At 40.3% G+C, this 23128-nt stretch overlaps 1 protein-coding gene and 1 non-coding gene across 2 annotated transcripts; both read left to right on the forward strand.

Annotated features, from left to right (window-relative positions):
- Positions 1-5561: 5561 nt before the first annotated feature.
- Gm24665 lies at positions 5562-5690 on the forward strand. Its single transcript, XR_003954226.1, has one exon. It is a non-coding gene; the product is annotated as a small nucleolar RNA SNORA17 (small nucleolar RNA).
- A 14224-nt stretch (positions 5691-19914) lies between these two features.
- AU015228 (expressed sequence AU015228) lies at positions 19915-22896 on the forward strand. The gene has a single exon (NM_001033197.2). It carries the CDS (start codon positions 20045-20047, stop codon positions 21362-21364), a length of 1320 nt encoding a protein of 439 aa, NP_001028369.1. The 5' UTR covers positions 19915-20044; the 3' UTR covers positions 21365-22896.
- The last annotated feature ends 232 nt before the right edge of the window (positions 22897-23128 follow it).

The raw sequence follows: 23128 nt of genomic DNA on the forward strand, positions 1-23128 counted from the left end.
TGAATGCCCCAATTAAATGTTGTCCCTATAAGACTTACTTCGGTCATGGTGTCTGTTCACAGCAGTAAAACCCTAACTAAAAGAGTGGATAAACCTTCTCCTAGAACTTACAGATCATTAAAGTCAAGTCTGGGAGTAGGGACTTGGCCTCCAAAACAATGCAAGCAATTACCATTGTGATTGGTTGCCCAGCATAAATGATGATAAGACTTCTTTGCCAGTGCTACTACTTGTTCTGGTTACAGGACATAGAGAAAGTAGGAAGACTGTTGAGGAAGAGCTGTCAATAACAGTCTAACTGAGCAATGGACCTGCTTGCCAAAGTACAGACCAGTTAGGCAAGATATATTCACTAATGCAGTAGAAGTAAGTCTGTTATGTTGACAATCAATTGCATTCAAGACGGACTGAGTCTGCTCCACAGAACAGAATTCACATCTGGTATTACAACCCTGGTCAAAAGCTCATTGCTAAAGAGATCATAGATCCTAGTGAGAAAGTTATAGCAGATTTTCATTAACTAGACATGATGTGCCCATTAAATTGCCTTCTAAACAATTACATTTATCCTTATAGATTGGTGAGAAGGAAGAAAGGAAAAGCTTGATGCCCTGGAAGGAAGGTACTCAAAAGTGATGAGGACAAGAGAGGTTAATGGGATCATACAGTATATGACCAAAATATACTGTATACATGCATGAAAATATCGCAACACAACCCAGTATCATGTATAATTAACATACACTGATAAAACATTTATATATGAAGGAAAAGGTAGCATTAAATTCTGCAATGCAAATTTACATACAAAGGAAGAAATGTCAGGATATTATAAAAAAAAAACCTTTTGTCAGTAACCTTAAAAAACAGGAAAATATGGCATGGAATATTCAAGCTTTGAACATAAATGTCAACACAATCCAGTGGTATCTCTTAAAACTAAGGAAGAAATTAGGCCATTTTTTAGATAGCCACAAGTTAAGACAACTCTTAACCAAATCATCTTCAGAAAATGCTTTTAAAAATACTTATGCACACAGGGTTAGAGAGATGGTTTCGTGAATAAGAGCACTTGCTGCTCTTCAGAGGACCAGAGTTGGGTTCTTGGCACTCATTTCAGGGGGCTCATAGCCATATATAACTCCAGTCCCAAAAGATATAATAGCTCTGGCTTTGACAGGCCCCTACATTCATGTACACACACCTACACACAGTCACATACCCCTACATATAATTAAGAATAACAAAAATAAAATATTTTTAATTTTTAAAATACTGTACACTAAGGAATGAATACTACAATCCAATTCACAAAGGCACAGGAGAAAACAGATTTCATGAGAGGAATACATGAACATAGGAGAGCCAGGAATTAATTCATCCTTTTCCATTCCATACCATAAAACAGGAAGAGCCAATAATCCATCTAACCAAAGTAAGCAATAAAGCTATAAGAATAGCAAACTTTTCAATGATGATATTAAATAAAAATGGGCTCTACACATCCATTAAAAGATGCAATCTAGCTATCTGAATTAAAATACTTGATCAAACTATCTGTTGTCTCCAAGAAACATACCTCACTATCAAAGACATCCCAACAAAGAGTCAAAGGAAAGGCAGCAGTTTATGAAGCAAATGGAAGCTGTAAATGAGCTGGCATAGCGATTCTCATATTTGATAAAGTGGACTTCAAACAAAAACTAGTCAGAAGGGATAAAGAAGGCCACATGTAGTGGTGAAGGGAACAATTTACCAAGAAAACACAACTCTAAATATACACCAAAATTGGGATTCTCAGTTGCATAAAATAAACACTAAAAAACATGAAATATCAGGTAGATCCTTACATAGAAACAGTGGGGGACTCCAGTGATCCACTGCCATCTATAGAGAAATAGTTCAGATTAAAAATCAATTAAGAAATTTATTACTAAACTATACCACAGATAAATTGGATATATAGGATTTCTACAGAACATTCCATCCAATGGAAAGGGAATACACATTTGTTTCAACAGTCCATGGGTCCTTCTCTAAAGTCAATCACAGTATAGACATCAAGAAACAAAAAATAGAAAACATTTTTATCTTACCATCCATCGTAGAATAAAGCCAGAAACCAATAGCAAAAACAAACAACAAAAAAACCCCACAGAAACAATATAATGTTCAGATATTAAATGATATGTTTTTGAGTGAGCAATGGGTCATTGAGGAAATCCAAAAGTGAAGAGACTTCCCAAACTAAATGAAGATGCTATCACCGTATACCAGAGCCTTCAGGACACAACTCAGGCAGTTTCAATAGAAATAATAGGGCCCCAGAAGTCCTAACACCATCCCCTTCATCTCCTGTTACCCCTCTTTCCATAATCTCTTTCCTACATTCGTATATTTTGTTTATGTCCCTCTGGGCTTGACCAGGGCCAAAATGTGCTAGGATTTGAACTATTTATTGAACTCTGATGGGTACATCAATGATTATTACAACTAAAGTTAATGTCTTTTCCTCTCTCAGAGTCCAATGTCCAATGGTGGCCTATAATTTGATAGAAAGGAATCCCATGATTCTCTTTCTTACCCATTACCAGCTGTTGAGAGGCCCTGTCTTATGCAGGCCCAGAGAAAGAAGTAGTATTCACTGTGCCACGTCTAATGAGATTTCACTGCCTTTCTATCTTTTGGCCTTTACATTCTCTCTCTCTCTCTCTCTCTTTCTCTCTCTCTCTCTCTCTCTCTCTCTCTCTCCTCCTCCTGCAGTGATCCATATAAATTTTTTTTTTTTTTAGTGCTGACCTCATCTTCCATTTATTTCCAGTATTTTGGGTGGCTATGGGTCTCTGTATTTACCACCATTCACTGTCATAGCAGCTTCTGTATTTAGGGTTGAAAGTACCTTAATCTAAGGCTGTAAACACAGGTATTCAGAAGGTAGTTTGGCATTATGCTCATTGAGCTAACTATTTGTAGTAATGTCCCTTATAGGACTTATTCAAACTGGAACTGACCTGGGCTAGCTTTCAAGTGCTGGGGGTGCTATGCAGGCTGCTGGGGAAGAAAAGTTATCAGTGGACTTATCCATCAGTGTTAGAATATATTAGAAACCTTTCAGGAAATATTTACCCAGATATGCAATAGTGGTACAATGGTTATGGGGATAACCAGTGACTCTTAGATTGAATTTGAAGTCTGCTTCCCAGAAACAGTCCTATGTTTGGTGCTATGAGCCTAGTCAAAAATTCATGCCTAGAAATTGTCCATATTTCTTTTAAAATTTATTATTTTTCTGTAATTATTAAATATATATATACATATTATTAAATATACACACATATAAATATATGAATACAACCTGCTGACTCCACTTAGTGTTGCTTAAATGTACATGTTTTTAGGGTTGGTTACTTGATATATATATATATATATATATATATATCACTGTTACTTTTTAAAATTATTTTATTTATTTACATTTCAAATGTCGCCCCCTTACAAGATGAAAAAATAAATAAATAAAAGTAACAATTGAAAAAAAAGGAAATCATCTTGTAAATACTGTAGCTAGATTTTTTTTCTTAGCCTCAGTTCCCAGAATTAACATTTAAAAGCACCAAACCCAACCCATCCCACTGGGAAGAGAGCTTAAAGTCAACATTTTAATTAGTCACTATTTTACTTACGCATGACTAGGGTACAGTCTTCATGGTCAGTTTTCTTCAGTTTAAAAATCTACAGTCAATTATTAAGTTCCTGCATTTTAGTTAATTTCTTATTCAAAAGAAAAAAAAAAGAAAGACAATAGCTCCTATACTTTGGTGTAATTCAAAAATCACAGCTCAAACATTCACATTTGCATATACATTTTAAAATAGGCATGGAAATCCACTTCTGGAGGACATCTCAAAGCACATTTTGGAAGAAGCAAGGTTTATGAATGAGCTTCCTGGTACATGAAATGTTGGGATCTCTTTAAGAGCAACAAAGGTTTCATCAAATATTGAGTGTGTCTTTACTCGGGCACTAAGGTGTCAGACATAGCCACACAAAACTCTCATCGAGTCAATGACTTTCAGGTTCTTGACTTAAGAATTCAAAGAATGAAATTTATGGAGGACGAGTTTTATAAATAAGTATTTTTATGGGAAGCTAAAAGAAAGAAGGAAGGCAGAGCCTCTGTGTAGCAAGAGTGGGTCTCAGGAGTGAGACAGCATTGAGGGTTACAGTCTCTGCGCTAATAAGGCTTTACTGGATGGTAGCACTGGAGAGGGATGATCTGGTCGTTCCGGTTTCCAGTCTAAGTGTCCTGGTGCCTGTCAGTTTCAGTCACACCCTCATGTATGGTTTATAAGAAAAGGAAAAAAAAAAACCAGTAATCGAGAACTTCTGGGGCTGGAGAGATGGCTTAGAAGTTAAGAGCACTGACTGTTCTTCCAGAGGTCCTGAGTTCAAATCCCAGCAACCACATGGTGGCTCACAACCATTTGTAATGGGATCTGATGCCCTCTTCTGGTGGCTGAAGACAGCTACAGTGTACTTACATATAATAAATAATAAATAAATCTTAAAAAAAAAAAAAAAGAACTTCTGGTCAAGAAGTTAGAATCTGTCTCTACCTTGCTACCAGGGCCCCTATAGAGAACACAAGGCTCAGACCTAGGCTCTCCCACCCCTCCTTCTCCAATCTGGTTTTCCTAGTTAGGGTGTTGCTTGCCAGAGATAACCCCATCCTTTTTACCCATCTTCCTTTCTTTGGGACTATTCTAATGCCAGATCTACTTGGTAGCTACCAGAGACTCTGTAGCCACACGTTCAATTCCAGGTATTCAATCTGGACTCTCCCTCCATGACTTCGTTCATTCTAGTCACCCAAGTCCCATGGCGCTTGCCAGAGATAACACTCTTCTCCCAGCCTGCCCCACTCCCTCACCAGATTTCAGCCAAATTTCCATCAGGGACCCTTCGGTCATCACATGTGACCCAGAGTCCCACTGCCTTGCCAGATGCCTTACTGGAACTCTCCGTTTGCTTTAGCTAGGCTTAAGAGTCAGGACAAGACAACACTGCCAGGGAAAACTTGTTCAAGATTCTCTAACCAAACTGCTGGAGACTTCACACTCTAGCAAAGAAACAGAAGGCATGGATAGAAGCTGTGTTCCCAGATTGAAGTCCCAACACTACTATAAATTATCCCCTCCTGAACATTGTCATTACTCCCAATAAAAGAAGAAAAGTGACTGTAACAGCAACAAAAATAAATAAGTTATAAATAGAAAATCACAGATCCATCCCAACTCATGTCAGCAGGTCACTCCACTCTCACAAATAGACAATTATTCTGGGGACAAAACTAAATGGAGAAATTCTGAGATTAAATAACATCATAATTCAAATAGACCTAATTATCTAAACACTGAAGAACTTGTTTTTCTCATTAGCCTATTGGAACTTCCTCCAAAACTGAACACAAATTAAGACACAAAGCAAGACTTAACAAATATAGGAAAGTTGAAATCACATCATGCTTTCTATCCCACAACAATGGGAAAATCTAGGCATGAACAATAAGAGGCCCTGTGGGTGTAACTGCTGTGTGACATGTGTGTCAGTAGGTGACAGAGAGGAAAGAGGCTATGTGTAAGCTCAGCGTTCTGACCTATGAATATCTGAATGATTAGTAGCCTAACATCCCTGGAGAAAAAAAAAACAAAAAACAAAAAACAAAAACAAAAAACAGGCATGAGACAGCTACTAGTCCAGTGCCAGGGGGTTTGGACATGGAGCTAGCCTGAGATGGCCACCAGTCTGGTACCAAGCAGGCCCAGACAGGCTCCCAGGACAGGGAGCAAGCTGGAGATGAGAAGAATGGCAGCCTGAGGAAGGAATGAGCCTAAGGCAGACTACCCTTGCAAGAGATCACTTGAGCGAGCCAGGAGAGCCTGAGGTAACCACCAGACCAGCTCCACTGGGGTCCAGACAGGGAGTTAGCCTGAGATGACTAGGCCCTGGGGGTGAGTGGGGAGCAGACCATGACCTAGATAAGCCATGCCCAGGGCCATAATGCACAATTGGAGCATAACATACCTGAGACCACTCCTGAGATGATCCTAGACCCTCAGAGCACCACTAAGAGGACCAAGTAAGTGGTGGAGAAATTGAAGAGAAAGAGAAGCAGAAGGATGTGGGCACAGTGAAGAGAGGCAGAGCTGGAGACTTGAGGGTAGTGAAGAACAGCCTGATGTGAGTTGTCAGTGTTGCCACCTGGGACCATGGTGAGGTCATGGCCTGTGCTGTCACTTGGGGCCAAATCTGGGTCTATGGCTCTGCAGCAGCAGGAGTTTGTTATCACCAAAGATCAGGAGTGCGTTCTTAGTCTGGATGCTACCCAGGAACAAGTTGATGTCTGAGGGCTGAGAAATGCCCTCACCCCTTGCCTGGGCATTGCAGAAGAGCTGTCCCTGAGGGCAGGAGAGCTGACCCCACACCTAGCAGCCAGCTACAGTACTCAGAAGAACACACACACAGTATGTTGTGGCTGAGCCAATCCTAGGATACAAGTGTGGGAGAGCTGGCCCTACCACTAGTCTCCCCTGGAGCAGCATGAAAGAGAGAGATGCCCTATTTTCCCCTTGTCTCCCATTACCCACTGGGTAGTGATGCAGATGAGGGAGAGATACCCTCCTCCCCTCCTAGTCCTTTGTCATTTTTGACAGGCAGGAGAGCTAGCAGAGCTGGCCCCAGGATCATGAGAACAGGAGAACTGGCCATGTCCCTCACCAACTGCAACACTCAGGAGAGTGGGCCCTGCACCTCACCTGGGCAGCAGGGTAGAGATGGTGCTGGTTGAGGGGGTTGATGGTGAGCTGGCCTTGAGGGCATGAGAGCAGGAGAGCTCAGATACCTCTCAGGCTTTGAATTGGCCTACACCAACATCTACCACATCAGTGACTAGTACCACAACTGCAGACTGCATGAAGGAGCCAGTCCTACAGACCCAAAATTACAGGCTCTCCACAGGCCAACAACAGAATATCTGAGAGGAGTCCCAGTAAGGTTCTAGTATTGATAGAGTAGCAAAAGCCAGAGGCCTCATATCAGACCAATGTGTCATTGCAATGAACATTTGAGAGAAAGAAATGTGGATAAAAGAGTATACTGTGGGATACACTGTGACGTACTACAGCTTCCACAATGTTTTTTTTTTCCTTGTTAAGGGGGAAGGTTACAAGGGTGGAGGGCAGGTATAAGGGGAAGGGGAGATGAGTGGGACTGTGGAACATGATGTGAAATTCACAAAGAATCAATAAAAAGTAAAAAGAAAAAAAAGAATAGAAAGAACAAAAACTCATGGAAATTAAGCAATACACTACTGAATGATAATTGCATAAAGAGTCAATAGCTCAACATCAAACACTGCCCCCCAAAGTAGACAGGAATAATCAAAGCAAGTGCTGAAGTCAAAGAAATACAAATAATAGCAAAAATACAAAAAATCAATTAAATCAGTTGATTATTTGAAAACATTAACAAAATTGACAAACTTTTAGCCAAATTAACCAATTAAAAAGCAGAAAGGATTCAAATTAACGAAATCAGGGATGAAAAGGTGAATATTACAGTAGACACTAAGGAAATTCAGAGAACCATAGATATACACTTTACAATCACTATTCCACCCAACTGAAAAATCTAAAAGAAACATACAGATTTGTAGATATATATGCCCTGCAAACACTAAATCAATAAGACAAAAACAAGCTTTTAAAGAGCCTTAACTCGGGCTGGAGAGATGGCTCAGTGGTTAAGAGCACTCTTCCGAAGATCATGATCATGATCATGATCATAGATCATGGTAAGAGCTGCTCTTCTGAAGGTCCTGAGTTCAAATCCCAGCAACCACGTGGTGGCTCACAACCATTCGTAATGAGATCTAACGCCCTCTTCTGGTGCATCTGAAGATAGCTGCAGTGTACTTGGATATAATAATAAATAAATCTTAAAAAAAAAAAAAAAAGAGCCTTAACTCCCAATGATATCGAAGTGGTAGTTAAAAGTCTCCCGACTAAAAAAGCCCAGGAAAGATAGATTCAGCACAGAATTCTAGCAGAACCACGCCAATGCTCTTCAAATTATTTTACAAAACAGAAAATGAAAGAACATTTCGAATTTTTTTCAAAGAAGCCAGAAATATTCCTAAACCAAGACCATACAAAGACCCAACCCAAAAAAGGAGAATTCTAGACCAGTATTTCTAATAAACATTCAAATATTCTCAATAAAATACTTGTAAACTAGATTCAAGAATTCATCAAAAAGATAATTCACATAGATCATGTTGTCTTCGTCTCAGCAGCACGGGTGGTTCAAAATAAGGAATCAATGAATGTAGTAACCCACGACAAAAATAAGCCATAAAAGATAGAAACCACATGATCATTTCATTAGGCAAAATCTCATTCAACATAACTCAGCATTCAATCACGATGTTCTAGGAACTTTAGTTCTAGGGAATCTAGGAATGCAGGGAACATTTCAATATAGTAGGCAATATACAGCATACCTACAGCCAACAACTTGCTTAGTAGAGAAAAGTCAAAGCATATCCTACTAAAATAAGAAATAAGAATAAGAATGTCCACCCTCTCCTTCATAACTAATATTGTAGTTGAAGGTTAAGATAAAGCAACAAAAACAAATGAAGAAGATAAGGAAGATACAAACAGGAGAGTCAGAGGTCAAGATGTTCTTTCTAGCAGATAATAAGATTCTACAAATAGAAGACCTTAAAGACTCCTACAGCTAATTAAATGCATTCAGCAAAGTAGCAAGATACAAAATTATACACAAAAATCAGTAACCTTCTTATGCATGAGTGAGAAACATATCAAGAAAGAAGTCAGGGAAACAATTGCATTCACAGTAGACTCAAAAGTATCTTGGAGTCAATCTAATCAGGAAGTGAAAGTCTTGTACAATGAAAACTTGAAGGTATTGAAAAAGAAAATGGAAGAAGACACGAGAAGGTAGAAGGACCTCCCATGCTCATGGATTAGTAGAATTAGTATTATGAAATGGTCATCCTACCAAAAGCAATTTGCAAATTCAATGCACTCCCCATCACAACTCTAATGAAATTCTTCACAGAAATTACAATATAATTTTGAGCATCATATAGAAACACTAGGTTGTTTTAGGATAGCCAACACACACACACACACACACTGCTGAGGGTATATCATCACCCCATATTTCAAGTTAAACTAGAGCAATCATAATAAAAACAGCATGATATTGACATAAAAGTAGATTGTTTAACCAATGGAATAGAATTGAGGATTCACACAGGAACCCAAACTCCAACAGGCACCTGATTTTTTTTTTTTTTACAAAGAGTCCAGTAATACACATTAGAGAAAAGACAGCATCTTCAACAAAAGGTTCTGGTCAAACTGAATAGCTACATGTAGAAGAATAATGCTTGATCCTTCTCTGTCAGGGTGAGCTGTAAGTCTTTCACAAAACTCGACATGAAATGGATAAAAGAACTCAACATAAAACCTGGTACCCTGAATCTGGTGGATGAGAAATTATAAAATGTACTTGAGCTCATTGATATATAGGAAGGATCTTTCTGTACATGACTCCAACAACACAAGCATTAAAAGCAATGAGCAATAAATTAGGAATCTCATCAAACTAAAAGTCACCTGTACAGCAAAGGATACCATCATCTGAATGAAGAGGTAGCCTACATGGGAAAATAAAGCCTTACCAGCTTTGCACTGGACAGAGTGTTAGTATCTGGAAGATATAAAGATTTTAAAAATTAAAAATCAAGTAAACGAACCTAACTAAAACATGGAAGATGGAATGGGGATGACTGCAGTGGCATATATTTTTAATTCTACCACTCAGGAAGCAGAGCTAGAGACAGAGGCAGGAAGATCTCTGTGAGTTCTAGACCAGCCTGCTCTACACAGTGAAGTCCAGAACAGCCAGGGTTATAGAGAGGGACCGTGTCTCACAAAGGGAGATGTTGGTGGTAGACTAAAACAGACTTCTCAAAAAGACATAATGCAAATGACTGAGAAACATGTTTAAAAGTATTCAGCATCCTTAGCCATCAGGAAATGCTAATTAAAACTATTTTTCAGATTTTGATTTACCCAAGTTAAAATGGCTAAGAACCAAAAATCAACAACACAACAAAAACCACATGATGACAAATGCCAATGCGAATGCAGAGAAACAAGCAATGTCCTCACTGCTGGTCACAGTGGTTGAAATGCAGACTGGTACACCCACCATGGAGATCAGTGGGGAGAGCCCTGGAAAAGGCAGAAGAAATAGAGCTATCAGATAATTCAGTGGTACCTCTCTTGAGCGTATGCCCCAAAGTATCCTACTATAGAGATTCTTGCTTATTCATGTTCAGTAATGCTCTATTCACAATAACCAAAAAATGGAAACAGTCTAAATGTCCATCAACTGATGAATGTATAAAGAAAATGTGTTACATTTACACAATGGGATACCACTCAGCTGTTAGGAGAAATTATAAAATTCATAGATAAATGGGTAGAGGTGAAAGCAATCATTATGAATGAGATAGTCAAGCCCCAGAAAGATAAATGTTATATGCTTTCTCTGCTTTGTGAAAGTTAGCTTTAAATCTTCAGATACCTGTGTTTCGTTTGAAATAGCCACAATGGTCAAAAAAGTTAGTAAGGGGGCATGTGGGTCATCTTGGGAGGGAGATAGAACAAAGTGTTATAAAAGCTTAAAAGGTACAGGAAGAATTTATGCAGAGTGGGGTGCGGAGAGAGTGAGGGAATCTGGGATTGGGTTATAACTAACACTAAAGACATTTTAAAACTCAGGCACATATGTAAAGAGTTTAAACATTACCCCCATTGTAATTTGAATATACTTGGCCCAGGTTGTGGCATTATTAGGAAGTGTGGCCTTGTTGGAGGAAGTGTGTCACTGTTGGGATGGGCAATGAGGCCCTCCTTCTAACTACATGGAAGCTGGTCTTCTCCTAGAGGACTTCAGATGAAGATGTAGAACTCTCAGCTCCTCCTGCACCATGCCTGCCTGGATGCTGCCATGCTCCTGCCTTGATGATAATGAACTGAACCTCTGAACCTGTAAGCCAAACCCAATTAAATGTTGTCCTTATAAGAGTTGCCTTGGTCATGGTGTCTGTTCATAGCAATAAATCCTGAGATACCCATAATGGAACAACAGTGCCTCTATAAGACTTCACAGGATAATAAATAAAAAGGTCAGTTCCAGAAACGGGCTGTCTCCTTTGAATTCACTGACAAGAGAGATCCAATGGACCCCAAACTTTACAGGCTATTTCCAGTATTTTTTGGTTAACCCACCATAACTTGACAGTAAGACCCTGAAATGGAAACTTCTAGATTCTTTGGAAAGTTATGTCAAATGATGTTTTGCTGAGGCACACAGGTGAAAGGATGTCTTGCTAAAGCAAACACATGAAAGAATGCTTTCCTGAAGCAGACACAGGTGAAAGGATGTTTTGATATAGCAAACACGTAAAAGGACCCAGAATGAAGGAGTATAAATATATCCCCACAGCGCTGAGCTTTGGTTTGCTCCACCTCGCTAGTCTTCACTAACCACAATCATGGATTGATTTGCTTTACATAGCGTTGCTGAGCTCAACTTGTGATATTGCTGCCATTGAGAGAAACTCACCCAAGAACTGCTTTCGAGGTTCCTGCAGGCAACTTGTCACTTCTGTGGCCTCACCTCAGACCAGTTGGTGAGCCTGGTGGTTTCTTCTGGATTGAGCTACAGCTGCCTGGTCCCTGCTGGCTGAAAGGACTGGACTGTCGCTGCTGGTTTGCATCTGTTGTCTGCCTGTCTAGAGGACTGGTCTGACGCTGCTGAGTCGCATTTGGTGTTTGCTATGGGACTGAACTGCTGAGCAAGAAGATCAAGCTCACCCCAAAGAACTATTGCTGAATAGGTCCACTTCCCCCACATCCTAATAACTTTTCTCTCCCACTACCTCTGTTGAGTGGTGGGCTAGAGGAAAGATTAAATCCTTATTAAATGTAGATTTCAAAAAAATGTATGCCTACAAGACCCTATTACTGAGGACACCATACACTATGTTCATATAACAAGGAGAAAGCAAGTTGAAACTCACCTGGAAGTCACAGCCTACTTACTAGCTTTTGTAGTACTGTAATGTTCCACACTACCAGAAGAGAAAGGCAGTCACAAATGTTATGCAGGTTTGTTCCCTACAAGCTACAACAGTGATCAGCCTGACAAGACATGTCCACTGGTACATTAATGGCATAAATGTTATGGGAGTTACCAACCATGTACCTAAGGCTAGCTACACAAGTTGAAACCATTACCTGGCTGTGTTATTATGAACCATAACCTGTGGCTAGACAGGTCATAGGCCCTAAGGGAGAATCTAATACAATTACTCTGCTAAATGGACATAGTATTAAACCAACCCCTAATGACTTATCATTATGCCCACAAATTACTGCATTAGTCATTCTTCATCAGAGAAGCTTCTTCATCCAGTAAATGTTAATTAACAAAGATACCTACAACTGACCAAGATACACAGAATAAAAGACTGGAACTCTCAGGCCTAAACAGAACATCTATATTTCACTCCCTTTACCCAAGACTCTACTGAGTATGGTAGAATTGGCAGGTGGACTGAGGACACAGAAAGATTGCAAAAGTACAAGAAGCCTATAGAACACCAAATGAATGGAACCAGAAAAGAAAATCCTCTCGTCACATAATAATCAAAACACTAAACACACAGAACAAAGAAAGAATATTAAAAGCTGCAAGGGAAAAGGGCCAAGTAACATAGAAAGGTAGACCTATAAGAATTACACAAGACTTCTCAACAGAGACTATGAAAGCCAGAAGAAACTGGTCAGAGTCATGCAGACTCTAAGAGAACACAAATGCCTATACCCAGAAAAACTCCCAATCAACATAGACGGAGAAACCAAAATATCCCAGGACAAAACCAAATTTAAACAGTATCTATCTGCCAATCCAGCCCTACAGAGGATCCTAGAAGGAAAATTTCAACACAAGGAAGGTACCTGCACCAAAGAAAGGACAAGATATTAAGCATCTCACTACAAAGCCAAAAGGAGGGAAACACAAGCACATAAAGCCACCTTCAAAAATAAACATATCAGGAGACAACAGCCATCTCTCTTTAATATCTCTGAATATTAATGGACTCGACTCACCTATAAAAAGACATAAGCTAATAGACTAGATATAAAAACAAGATCCAGCGTTTTGCTGCATACAAGAAACACACCTCAATAACAAAGTCATGCACTATTTCAGAGTAAAAAGGATGGGAAAAGGTCTTCCAAGCAAATGGTCCCTAGAAACAAGCAGGAGTCACCATCCTAATATCCAATAAAATAGACTTTCAACCAAAAGTTATCAAGCATGATGAAAAAGGATACTTCATATTCATCAAGAGGAAAATCCACCAAGAGAAAGTCTCAGTTCTGAACATCTAATGCCCCAAATGCAAAAGCACACACATTCATAAAAGAAACTTTACTAAAGCTCAAAACACACATTGAACCCCACACAATAGTAGTGGGAGACTTCAACACCCCACTCTCACCAATAGACAGGTCATTGAAACAGAAACTAAACAGACACAGTGAAACTAAGAGAGGTTATGAACCAAATGGATTTAATGCTGGGCATGGTGGCTAACACCTTTAATCCCAACACTCAGGAGGCAGAGGCAGGTGGATGTCTAAGTTCAAGGCCAGCCTGATCTACAAAGTGAGTTCCAGGACAGCCAAGGCTATACAGAGAAACCCTGTCTCGAAACAACAACAAAAACAACAAAACAACAACAACAACAAACAAACAAACAAACAAACCAGATATCTACAGAGCATTTCACCCTAAAACAAAGGAATACACCTTCTTCTCAGCACCTCATGGTACCTTCTTCAAAATCAACCATATAATTGGTCACAAAACATCCCTCAACCGATATAAGAAGATTGAAACAATACAATGCATCCTATCAGACCACCATGGCCTAAGGCTGGTCTTCAAGAACAGCAAAAACTACAGAAAGCCCATATATACGTGGAAACTGAACAATTCTTTACTCAATGATAACTTAGTCAGGGAAAAAAATAAAGAAATTTAAGACTTCCTGGAATTTAATGAAAATGTTGGCACATCATACCCAAACATATGGAACACACTGAAAGGAATGCTAAGAGAACAGTTCATAGCACTAAGTGCCCTGGTAAAGAAACTGGAGAGATCTTACACTAACAACTTAACAGCATACCAGAGAGCTCTAGAACAAAAAGAAGCAAACTCAGGCAAGAGGAGTAGAAGGCAGGAAATAGTCAAACTCAGAGCTGAAATCAACCAAACAGAAACAAAGAAAACAATACAAAGAATCAACAAAGCCAGAAGCTGGTTCTTTGAGAGAATCAACAGGATAAATAAACCCCTAGCCAAACTAACTAAAGGGCTGAGAGGCAATATCCAAATTAACAAAATCAGAAAAGAAAAGGGAGACATAACAACAGAAATGGAGGGAATTTTTAAAACCATCAGATCCTACTATAAAAGCCTATACTCAACAAAACTGGAAAATCTAGATGAAATGGATAGTTTTCTAGACAGATACCACATACCAAAGTTAAATCAAGAGCAGGTAAACTATCTAAACAGGCCCATATCACACAGAGAAATAGAAGTCATTAAAAACCTCCCAACCAAAAAAAGCACAGGGCCAGATGGATTTATTGCAGAATTTTACCTGACATTCAAAGAAGACCTGATACCAATTTTCCTCAAACTATTCCATAAAATAGGAAGAAAAGGAACACTACCTAGATTGTTCTATGAAGCCACAATTACTCTGATACCTAAACCACACAAGGACCCAATCAAAAAAGAGAACTTCAGACCAGTCTCACTTATGAATATAGATGCAAAAATACTCAATAAAATTCTTGCAAACAGAATCCAAGAACATATCAAAACCATCATTCACCACGATCAAGTAGGCTTCATCCCAGGAATTCAAGATTGGCTTAATATATGAAAATCCATTAACTTAATCCACTATATAAACAAACCCAAAGAAAAATATCACACAATCATCTCCTTAGATACAGAAAAAGCATTTGACAAAATACACCACCACTTCATGTTAAAAGTATTGGAGAAATCAGGATTTCAAGGCCCATACCTAAATATAATAAAAGCAATTTACTGCAAACCAACAGTCAATATCAAATTAAATGAAAACATACTTGAAGCAAATTAAATGAAAACATACTTGAAGCAATCCCACTGAAATCGGGGACAAGACAATGATACCCACTACCCACACATCTATTCAATATAGTACTCAAAATGATGGATAAAATAATAAGACAACAAAAAGAGATCGATCAAGGGGATACAAAATGGTAAAAAAGAAATAAAGGTATCATTATTTGCAGATGATATGGTAGTATGCATAAGTGACCCCAAAAGTTCTACCAGAGAACTTCTCCAGCTGATAAACAACTTCTGCAAAGTGGCCAGATATAAAATTAACTCAAATAAATCACTAGCCTTCCTTTACACAAATGATAAACAGGCTGTGAAAGAAATTAGGGAAACAACTCTCTTCACAATAGCCACAAATAATATAAAATATCTTGGGGTAACTCTAACCAAACAAGTGAAAGAAGCCTATTTGATAGTGGTAAATGATGGTTTTGATGTGTTTTTGGATTCAGTTTCAAGTCTCTCAAGAAGAAATTAAAGATTTCAGAAAATGGAGAGATCTCCCATGCTCATGGATTGGCAGAGTTAACATAGTAAAAATGGCCATCCTACCAAAGGCAATATACAGACTCGATGCAATCCCCATCAAAATCCCAACACAGTTCTTCAGAGACAAAAAAAAAGAGCAATTCTCAAATTCATCTGGAAAGGCAAAACAAAACAAACCAGAATAGCGAAAACAATACTTTTTCTCTTCTTTTTCTTCTTCTTCTTCTTCTTCTTCTTCTTCTTCTTCTTCTTCTTCTTCTTCTTCTTCTTCTTCTTCTTCTTCTTCTTCTTCTTCCTTTTTTTTTTTCAAGACAAGGTTTCTCTGTATAGCCCTGGCTGTCCTAGAACTCACTTTGTAGACCACGCTGGCCTCGAACTCAGAAATCTTACTGCCTCTGCCTCCCGAGTGCTGGGATAAAAGGCATGTGCCACTATGCCCAGTGCGAAAACAATTCTTAACAATAAAAGAATGGCGGGGGGGGGGGGATCACCGTCCCTGACCTCAAGCTTTACTACAGAGCAATAGTGATAAAAATTGCTTGGTATTGGTATAGAGACAGACACTTTGATCAATGGAATAGAATGAAGACCCAGAAATAAAACCACACACTTTCGGACACTTAATCTTTGACAAAGAAGCCAAAAATATGCAATGAAAAAGAAAGAAAGAAAGAAAGAAAGAAAGAAAGAAAGAAAGAAAGAAAGAAAGAAAGAAAGAAAGGAAGGAAGGAAGGAAGGAAGGAAGGAAGGAAGGAAGGAAGGAAGAAAGAAAGAAAGAAAGAAAGAAAGAAAGAAAGAAAGAAAGAAAGAAAGGAAGGAAGGAAGGAAGGAAGGAAGCATCTTCAGTCAATGGTGCTGGTCTACCTGGCTGTCTGTATGGAGAAAAATAGAAATAGACCCATATTTGTCACCTTGCCAAAGCTCAAGTCCAAGTGGATCAAGGACCTCAACATAAAACCAGATACATTGACTCTAATAGAAGAGAAAGTGGGAAAGAGCCTCGAACTCATTGGCACAGGGGGAAATTTCCTAAACAGAATTCCAATGGTCCATGCTCTAAGATCAAGAATTGATAAATCGGACCTCATGAAACTGGAAAGATTCTGTAAAGCAAAGGACATAGTCAATAAGACAAATCAGCAACCTACAGATTGGGAAAAAAAACTTCACTAACCCCACATCCAATAGAGGGCTAATATCCAAAGTATATAAAGAACTCAAGAAGCTAATCACCAAAAAAAAAAAAAAAAAAAAAAAAAAACCCAAATAACCTAATCAAAAAAATGGGATATAGAACTAAACCGAGAATTCTCAACTGAGGAATCTCGAATGTCTGAGAAGCACCTAAAGAAATGTCCTTAGTGATCAGAGAAATGCAAATCAAAATGACCCTGAGATTCCACCTTACACCAATCAGAATGGTTAAGATCAAAACCACAGGTGAAAACACATGCTGGAGAGGATGTGGTGAAAGGGGAGCACTCCTCCATTGCTGGTGGGATTGCAAACTGGTAAAACCAATCTGGAAATCAATCTAGATGTTCCTCAGATAATTGGAAATAGATCTACCTGAAGTTCTTGGGCATATACTCAACAGATGTACCACCATGCCACAGGGGCACAAGTTCCACTATGTTCATAGCTGCCTTATTTGTGATAACCAGAAGCTGGAAACAATCTAGATGTCCCATGACAGAAGAATGGGTACAGAAAATGTGGTTCATTTACTACTATTCAGCTATTAAGAATGAGGACATCTTGACTTTTGCAGGCAAATGGATGGAACTAGAAAATATCATCCTGAGTGAGGTAACTCAGACCCAAAAGTACACGCATGGTATGTACTCAGTAATAAGTGAATGTCAGCCAAAAAAAAAAAAAAAAGTACAGAATATCCAAGATACAGTCCACAGAACTCAAAAAGGTCAACAAGCTGAAGGGCCCAAATGAGGACACCTCAGTCCCATTTGGGAGGGAGAAAAAAAAGCAATCACAAGTGGGGTGGGAAGGAGGAACCTGGAAGGGAAAGTGGACAAGGAGGTTGGAGGAGGGAGTCGAGGTGGGTGGAGAGGGGAACATGATCTAGTATTGGGTGAGGGAAAAGGACTGACGCCCCCAAGACCAGAAGAACTGAAGCCCCCAGGACCAGAAGAAAGAATGGACACAGGCAACCTTGGGAGAAATGAGGTTGGGGGTGGGGGCTCCAGAATGCACCAAAGACCTAGGAGGTGAGAGAATCTCAGGAATCAAAGGGAGGGAACTTAGATGAAATGCCCAACTGTAGGGAGAGGGAACTTATAGAGCGCACCTCCAGCGGGAAGACAGGACATCAAATGAGGGAGAGGGGGGCCATCCCACAATCACAACTCTGACCCATAATTGTTCCAGTCTGAAAGAATTACAGGGGTGGAAATGGAGAGGATCCTGAGGAAAAGAAGGTCCAGCAACAAGCCCAAAGTGGGATCTAGCGCAAAGGGAGATCCTAAGACCTGAAGCTATGGAGCACCCACAAAAAGGGACCTAGCTTGGCCAAAGAACTCCAGAAGACCCAACAAGCAGCTGAAAGAGTCAGATGCAGATATTTGCACCCAACCAATGGGTAGAAATAGCTGACCTTTGTTGTTGAATTATGGAAGGCTGAAAGAAGCTGAGGAGAAGGGTAATCTTGTAGGAGAACCAGTAGTCTCAATTAATCTGGACCCCCAAGATCTCTCAAACACTAGACCACCAAAAAGACAGCATACACCAGCTCATATGAGGCCCCCAACACACATGCAGTAGAGGACTGCCAGATCTGTGTTCATTCAGAGATGATGCACCTAACCCTCAAGAGACTGGAGGCCCCAGGGAGTTTAGATGTCAGGGGGATTAGGGGTGGGGACATCCACGTGGAAACAGGGAGATGGGGAGGAGGTATGGAAGGTGGGACAGTCAGAGGGTGGGAATAAAATATGGAGTGTAAAATAAATAAATAAGCCGGGCAGTGGTGGCGCACACCTTTAACCCCAGCACTCAGGAGGCAGAAGCAGACAGATTCTGAGTTCGAGGCCAGCCTAGTCTACAGAGAGAGTTCCAGAAAAGCCAGGGCTATACAGAGAAATCCTGTCTCAAAAACATACAAACTTACAAAAACCAAAAATAAATAAATAAATATAAAATTAAAAATAAAAACAACTCAAAAAAAAAAAGCAATAGGTAGTGGATAATTACAAGGAAACACAGATTTCTGGACACAGACACACAGTTGTACATAATGGGTTCACAATAGATAAGACAGCATGCCCCAATCCCTGATGTTTGCTAACCTGACAGCCTTAGCCTAGGGTTTCCAGGCCAAGGGGAGATCTTGTCTTAAAAAAGGTTGGTCAACTTGACTATATCTGGAATGAACTACAATCTGAAAGATCCTGACAGAATGTAAAAGGTCACAGAAGGCCTGAAATTGGCAAAATAGATTTCATTGATAGTAGAAGTAGCTTCACTGATTTAGAAAAATAGAGGTGCCCAATGCTCTGGCCGCTCCTTGAACCCGTGTGTCTGCCAATGTTCTGACCGTTCTTGAACCCAGGTGTGTGCCCACTGCTGCACCTCACTGCCAGGTGTTTGTGATACTGGTTGCTAGGATAGAATCGAAAAATCTCTCCAGCAACCACAGCCGGGCCAATCCGGAGTTGCTACACCTGCACCAGACTCTTTCCTTGTACCCCTCCCATACCCATTTCTTGAGAATAGACATTGTTTAGATCTGGAAATCCCCTACACCCCCCCTTCTCCTTTCCCCGCTGAGGGCCTATAAAAATTGGGACCCCTTTCCCCTCAAGGTCGACTCCTTTACCCCTGCGTGGGATATGAGTCATCCCCAGAGCTCTGGCTTTCCTGTAATAAAGCCTCATGTGGGCACATGCCTTTAATCCCAGGAGACTGAGGTAAGGAGATCACTGAGTTCAAGGTCATCTGGTACAAAGCAAATCCCAGATCTGGGCGTGGTGGCGCACACCTTTAATCTAGGCCACATCTTCTGCTGAAGACCTATATAAGGACATTGGAAGAAGGAAGATTCTCTAGTCTTTCCCTGTTTGCCTTGTAGGACAGAGCATCTGCTAGATCCTTGGATTTCCTTTCACAGCTGCTGCTGGCCGTTGTTGGAGAGCTGGACTACAGACTTGGAAGGTGAAGCTTATTGTTGAAGATGGCAGACCCAGATGTTCTCACTGAAGTTCCGGCGGCATTGAAGCGGCTAGCCAAGTATGTCGTCAGGGGCTTTTATGGCATTGAGCATGTGTTGGCCTTGGACATCTTGATCCGGAACCCCTGTGTAAAAGAAGAGGACATGCTGGAGCTGCTCAAGTTTGATCGGAAGCAACTTCGATCCGTTTTGAATACTTTAAAGGGAGACAAGTTCGTCAAATGCAGAATGAGGGTAGAGACTGCTGCAGATGGGAAGACCACCCGCCATAACTACTACTTCATCAATTACCGCACTCTTGTTAATGTAGTGAAATATAAGCTGGACCACATGAGAAGGAGGATTGAAATGGATGAGAGAAATTCCACCAGTCGGGCTTCCTTCAAATGTCCTGTCTGCTGCAGCACGTTCACTGACCTAGATGCTAATAGGCTGTTTGAACCCACGATAGGAACTTTCTGCTGCACCTTTTGCCACACAGAGGTAGAAGAAAATGAACCAGCAATGCCCAAAAAAGATGCCCGCGTGCTTTTGGCAAGATTTAATGAACAAATTGAGCCCATTTATGCATTGCTTCGAGAGACAGAGGATGTCAACTTGGCCTATGAAATACTTGAACCAGAACCCACGGCAATCCCAGCCCTGAAGCTGAGCAAGGACCGAGCAGCAACTGCTTCTGGAGCTGCTGGCCTGGCAGGTGGATGTCACCGGGAGGCGCAGACCAACAAAGCCCCCTCCTATGAGGACTTGTATACTCAGAATGTTGTCATCAACATGGATGACCAAGATGTTATGCATCGCACCTCGCTGGAAGGGAAAGCTGCCAAACAGAGACCCGTTTGGTTGAGAGAGAGCACGGTCCCAGGGGCGTACAGTTCTGAAGAGATGAAGGAAGGTGGCATGGATGTGGACACAGTTCAGGAGCACAAGCAAGCCCACGCAGGGCCTGATGACAATGAGGCGGTCATGCGCGTTCTACGTATTCATGAGAAAAAGACTTCTTCGGCGACCACAGCTGGCTCGGTGGGAGCAGAGGCTCTGGCGAGGGCTGCTAATAACAGTGACTCTGAGAGTGAGACCAGTGAGTCGGACGACGGCTTTCCACCCCGGCCAGCAGCTGCGGCTCCTCCTCATCACCATGAAGATGAGGAAGACGAAGAGCTTGAGGAAGTAGCAGGTGACCCCATTGTTATGGTGGCTGGCTGTCCATTTTCCTTCAGTGAAGTTAGCCAGCGGCCAGAGCTGGTAGCCCAGATGACACCAGAAGAGAAGGAAGCATACATAGCCATAAGTCAGCGCGTTTTTCGGGATCTCTTTGAGTGAGCTTTCCCTGCTTTTTCCTGCCGTTAGCCCATTTCAGAGAGAAACTTCCCATCAAGTGCTTTAAGGGCCTTCCCACCTCTTTATGTAAAGCACCTGTTAATCTAATACAGACGCATAGTAAGAGAAAATTTGATTTAATTTTATTTATTTATTTATTTTTACTGTAAGGAACATCCCAGAAAGGTAGGAAGGTTATATTCAGTTCCCTTTTATTACTAAAGTATTAATATCTTTCTCTATTTCCTTATCTATTTTTTTCCTTTCCCTTTTAAGACATATTTTTCTCACTCTGACTAAAATGTTCCTGTCTCTTCAGAACCCTACTTTGGATTAAACATTTCCTAGTCTTGTAGCTGCACTGTGGTCAGGCATTTGAGACAATTCCTTATATTCCTGTCAACCAAAGCAGCTAACCAAGAAACAGACCACTGCTTAGGGGAACACCCAAACATGTCATCTTCCTCAAAACTGAGTGTGGGGTCCACTCTCCTAGGAGTCCAGGAGAAAGGGGTGCCTGAATCTCAGGGTTGTGTGTAAACTAGAATCCATGTCTGTAAAACACATATGGCTGGTAGATTGTTTCATTTTCATAGACCTTTCAAGCTATACTTTAGGTGACAGATAACAAAGCAGGTTAGGTAAGGAGTCTCCAGTGTTGAAGAACAGAGCACTGGGAACTGTGCCTTAGAGCTGCCTCAGAGCAACTTGGAAGTCTCAGATGTAAAGCTGAGACTGGCCCCACTTCTCCCACTTATTCTGTAGACCTATGCTAGTGCTCTGAATTGAAGAGCCTTTCCAGTCCAGAGCAGTAGAGAAGTGCTGATTGCCCCGCTCTCCTCACTCTTCCAAAGGTCATCAAAGCCTTTATTTGTCTCTCCTTCAAACATTCAGTGCCTCTACTGTGTGGTTGAGCATTGTAACCTCAAGGAATGTAGTCATTAGCATGGTGTTATTCCTGAAGGCACAACTTTCAAAATAAAGGTTTTCATATAAGGTCTACAACAATTAAATTTTGTAGTATTTTCCCTTGCATTGGGACGTTTAGTTATCATTTTGTAGTATATGTGTGAAGCTAAGAGCGAAGAATCTGAGCCTTGTGTAACGAGATGACATAATTACTTGGTTGTTAGATGACTATTGACAGTCTACTAACTGCAGGTCAAAGCTAGTTAACTTCTAGCTCTAACTTCTTGGAGCACAACTAGAATGAGCACTCTCCATTGAAAGATATTAGAGGCTTCTGACTGGCCATCATCTAAGAGCATAGGTGCAATTCTATGTGATTTAAACTTTTTTGGCAATGCATTGCCTTAAGAAAACCTTTTTATGTATTTATATTAAATTCACAAACTGTTAAACTTTAAAGTTTTGTTTTTTAAACTTTCATGGTTGTAGAAATGTTAATTTGTAAAACATTAATTTTAAAACTATGCTCTTTGTTGCATTTTATCTCAGATTGTATTATAATTATAATTATAATTATAAATGTATTAACAAAGGCACTCATTCCTCATTAAAGCTGCATTTGAAATAGAAAAAAAAAAAAAAAGACAGCATGCCCAAGGCCTGTGCAGGATCAGGTCAGACAAACTTTCTTAATGAAGAGGGGAAGTGAGCTCAAAGTCCCAGGCCTAGCTAAGGAGCTATAGAGAGAGTTAGTAGCTGCTGGGGACAGAGAGTCACTTTTCCTTAAGGGTGCAGCCCCTGGTGAGTAGACCACCCTCCAGTGAGATCCATACATCCAAGACTATATGGACAGCATGA

The sequence above is a fragment of the Mus musculus genome, chromosome 2 (genome assembly GCF_000001635.26).
Source record: "Mus musculus strain C57BL/6J chromosome 2, GRCm38.p6 C57BL/6J".
Taxonomy (NCBI): Eukaryota; Metazoa; Chordata; class Mammalia; order Rodentia; family Muridae; genus Mus; species Mus musculus.

Excerpts from the sequence above, each read along its gene's own strand:
- AU015228 (NM_001033197.2), top strand. The coding sequence starts at position 20,045 with ATGGCAGACCCAGATGTTCTCACTGAAGTTCCGGCGGCATTGAAGCGG.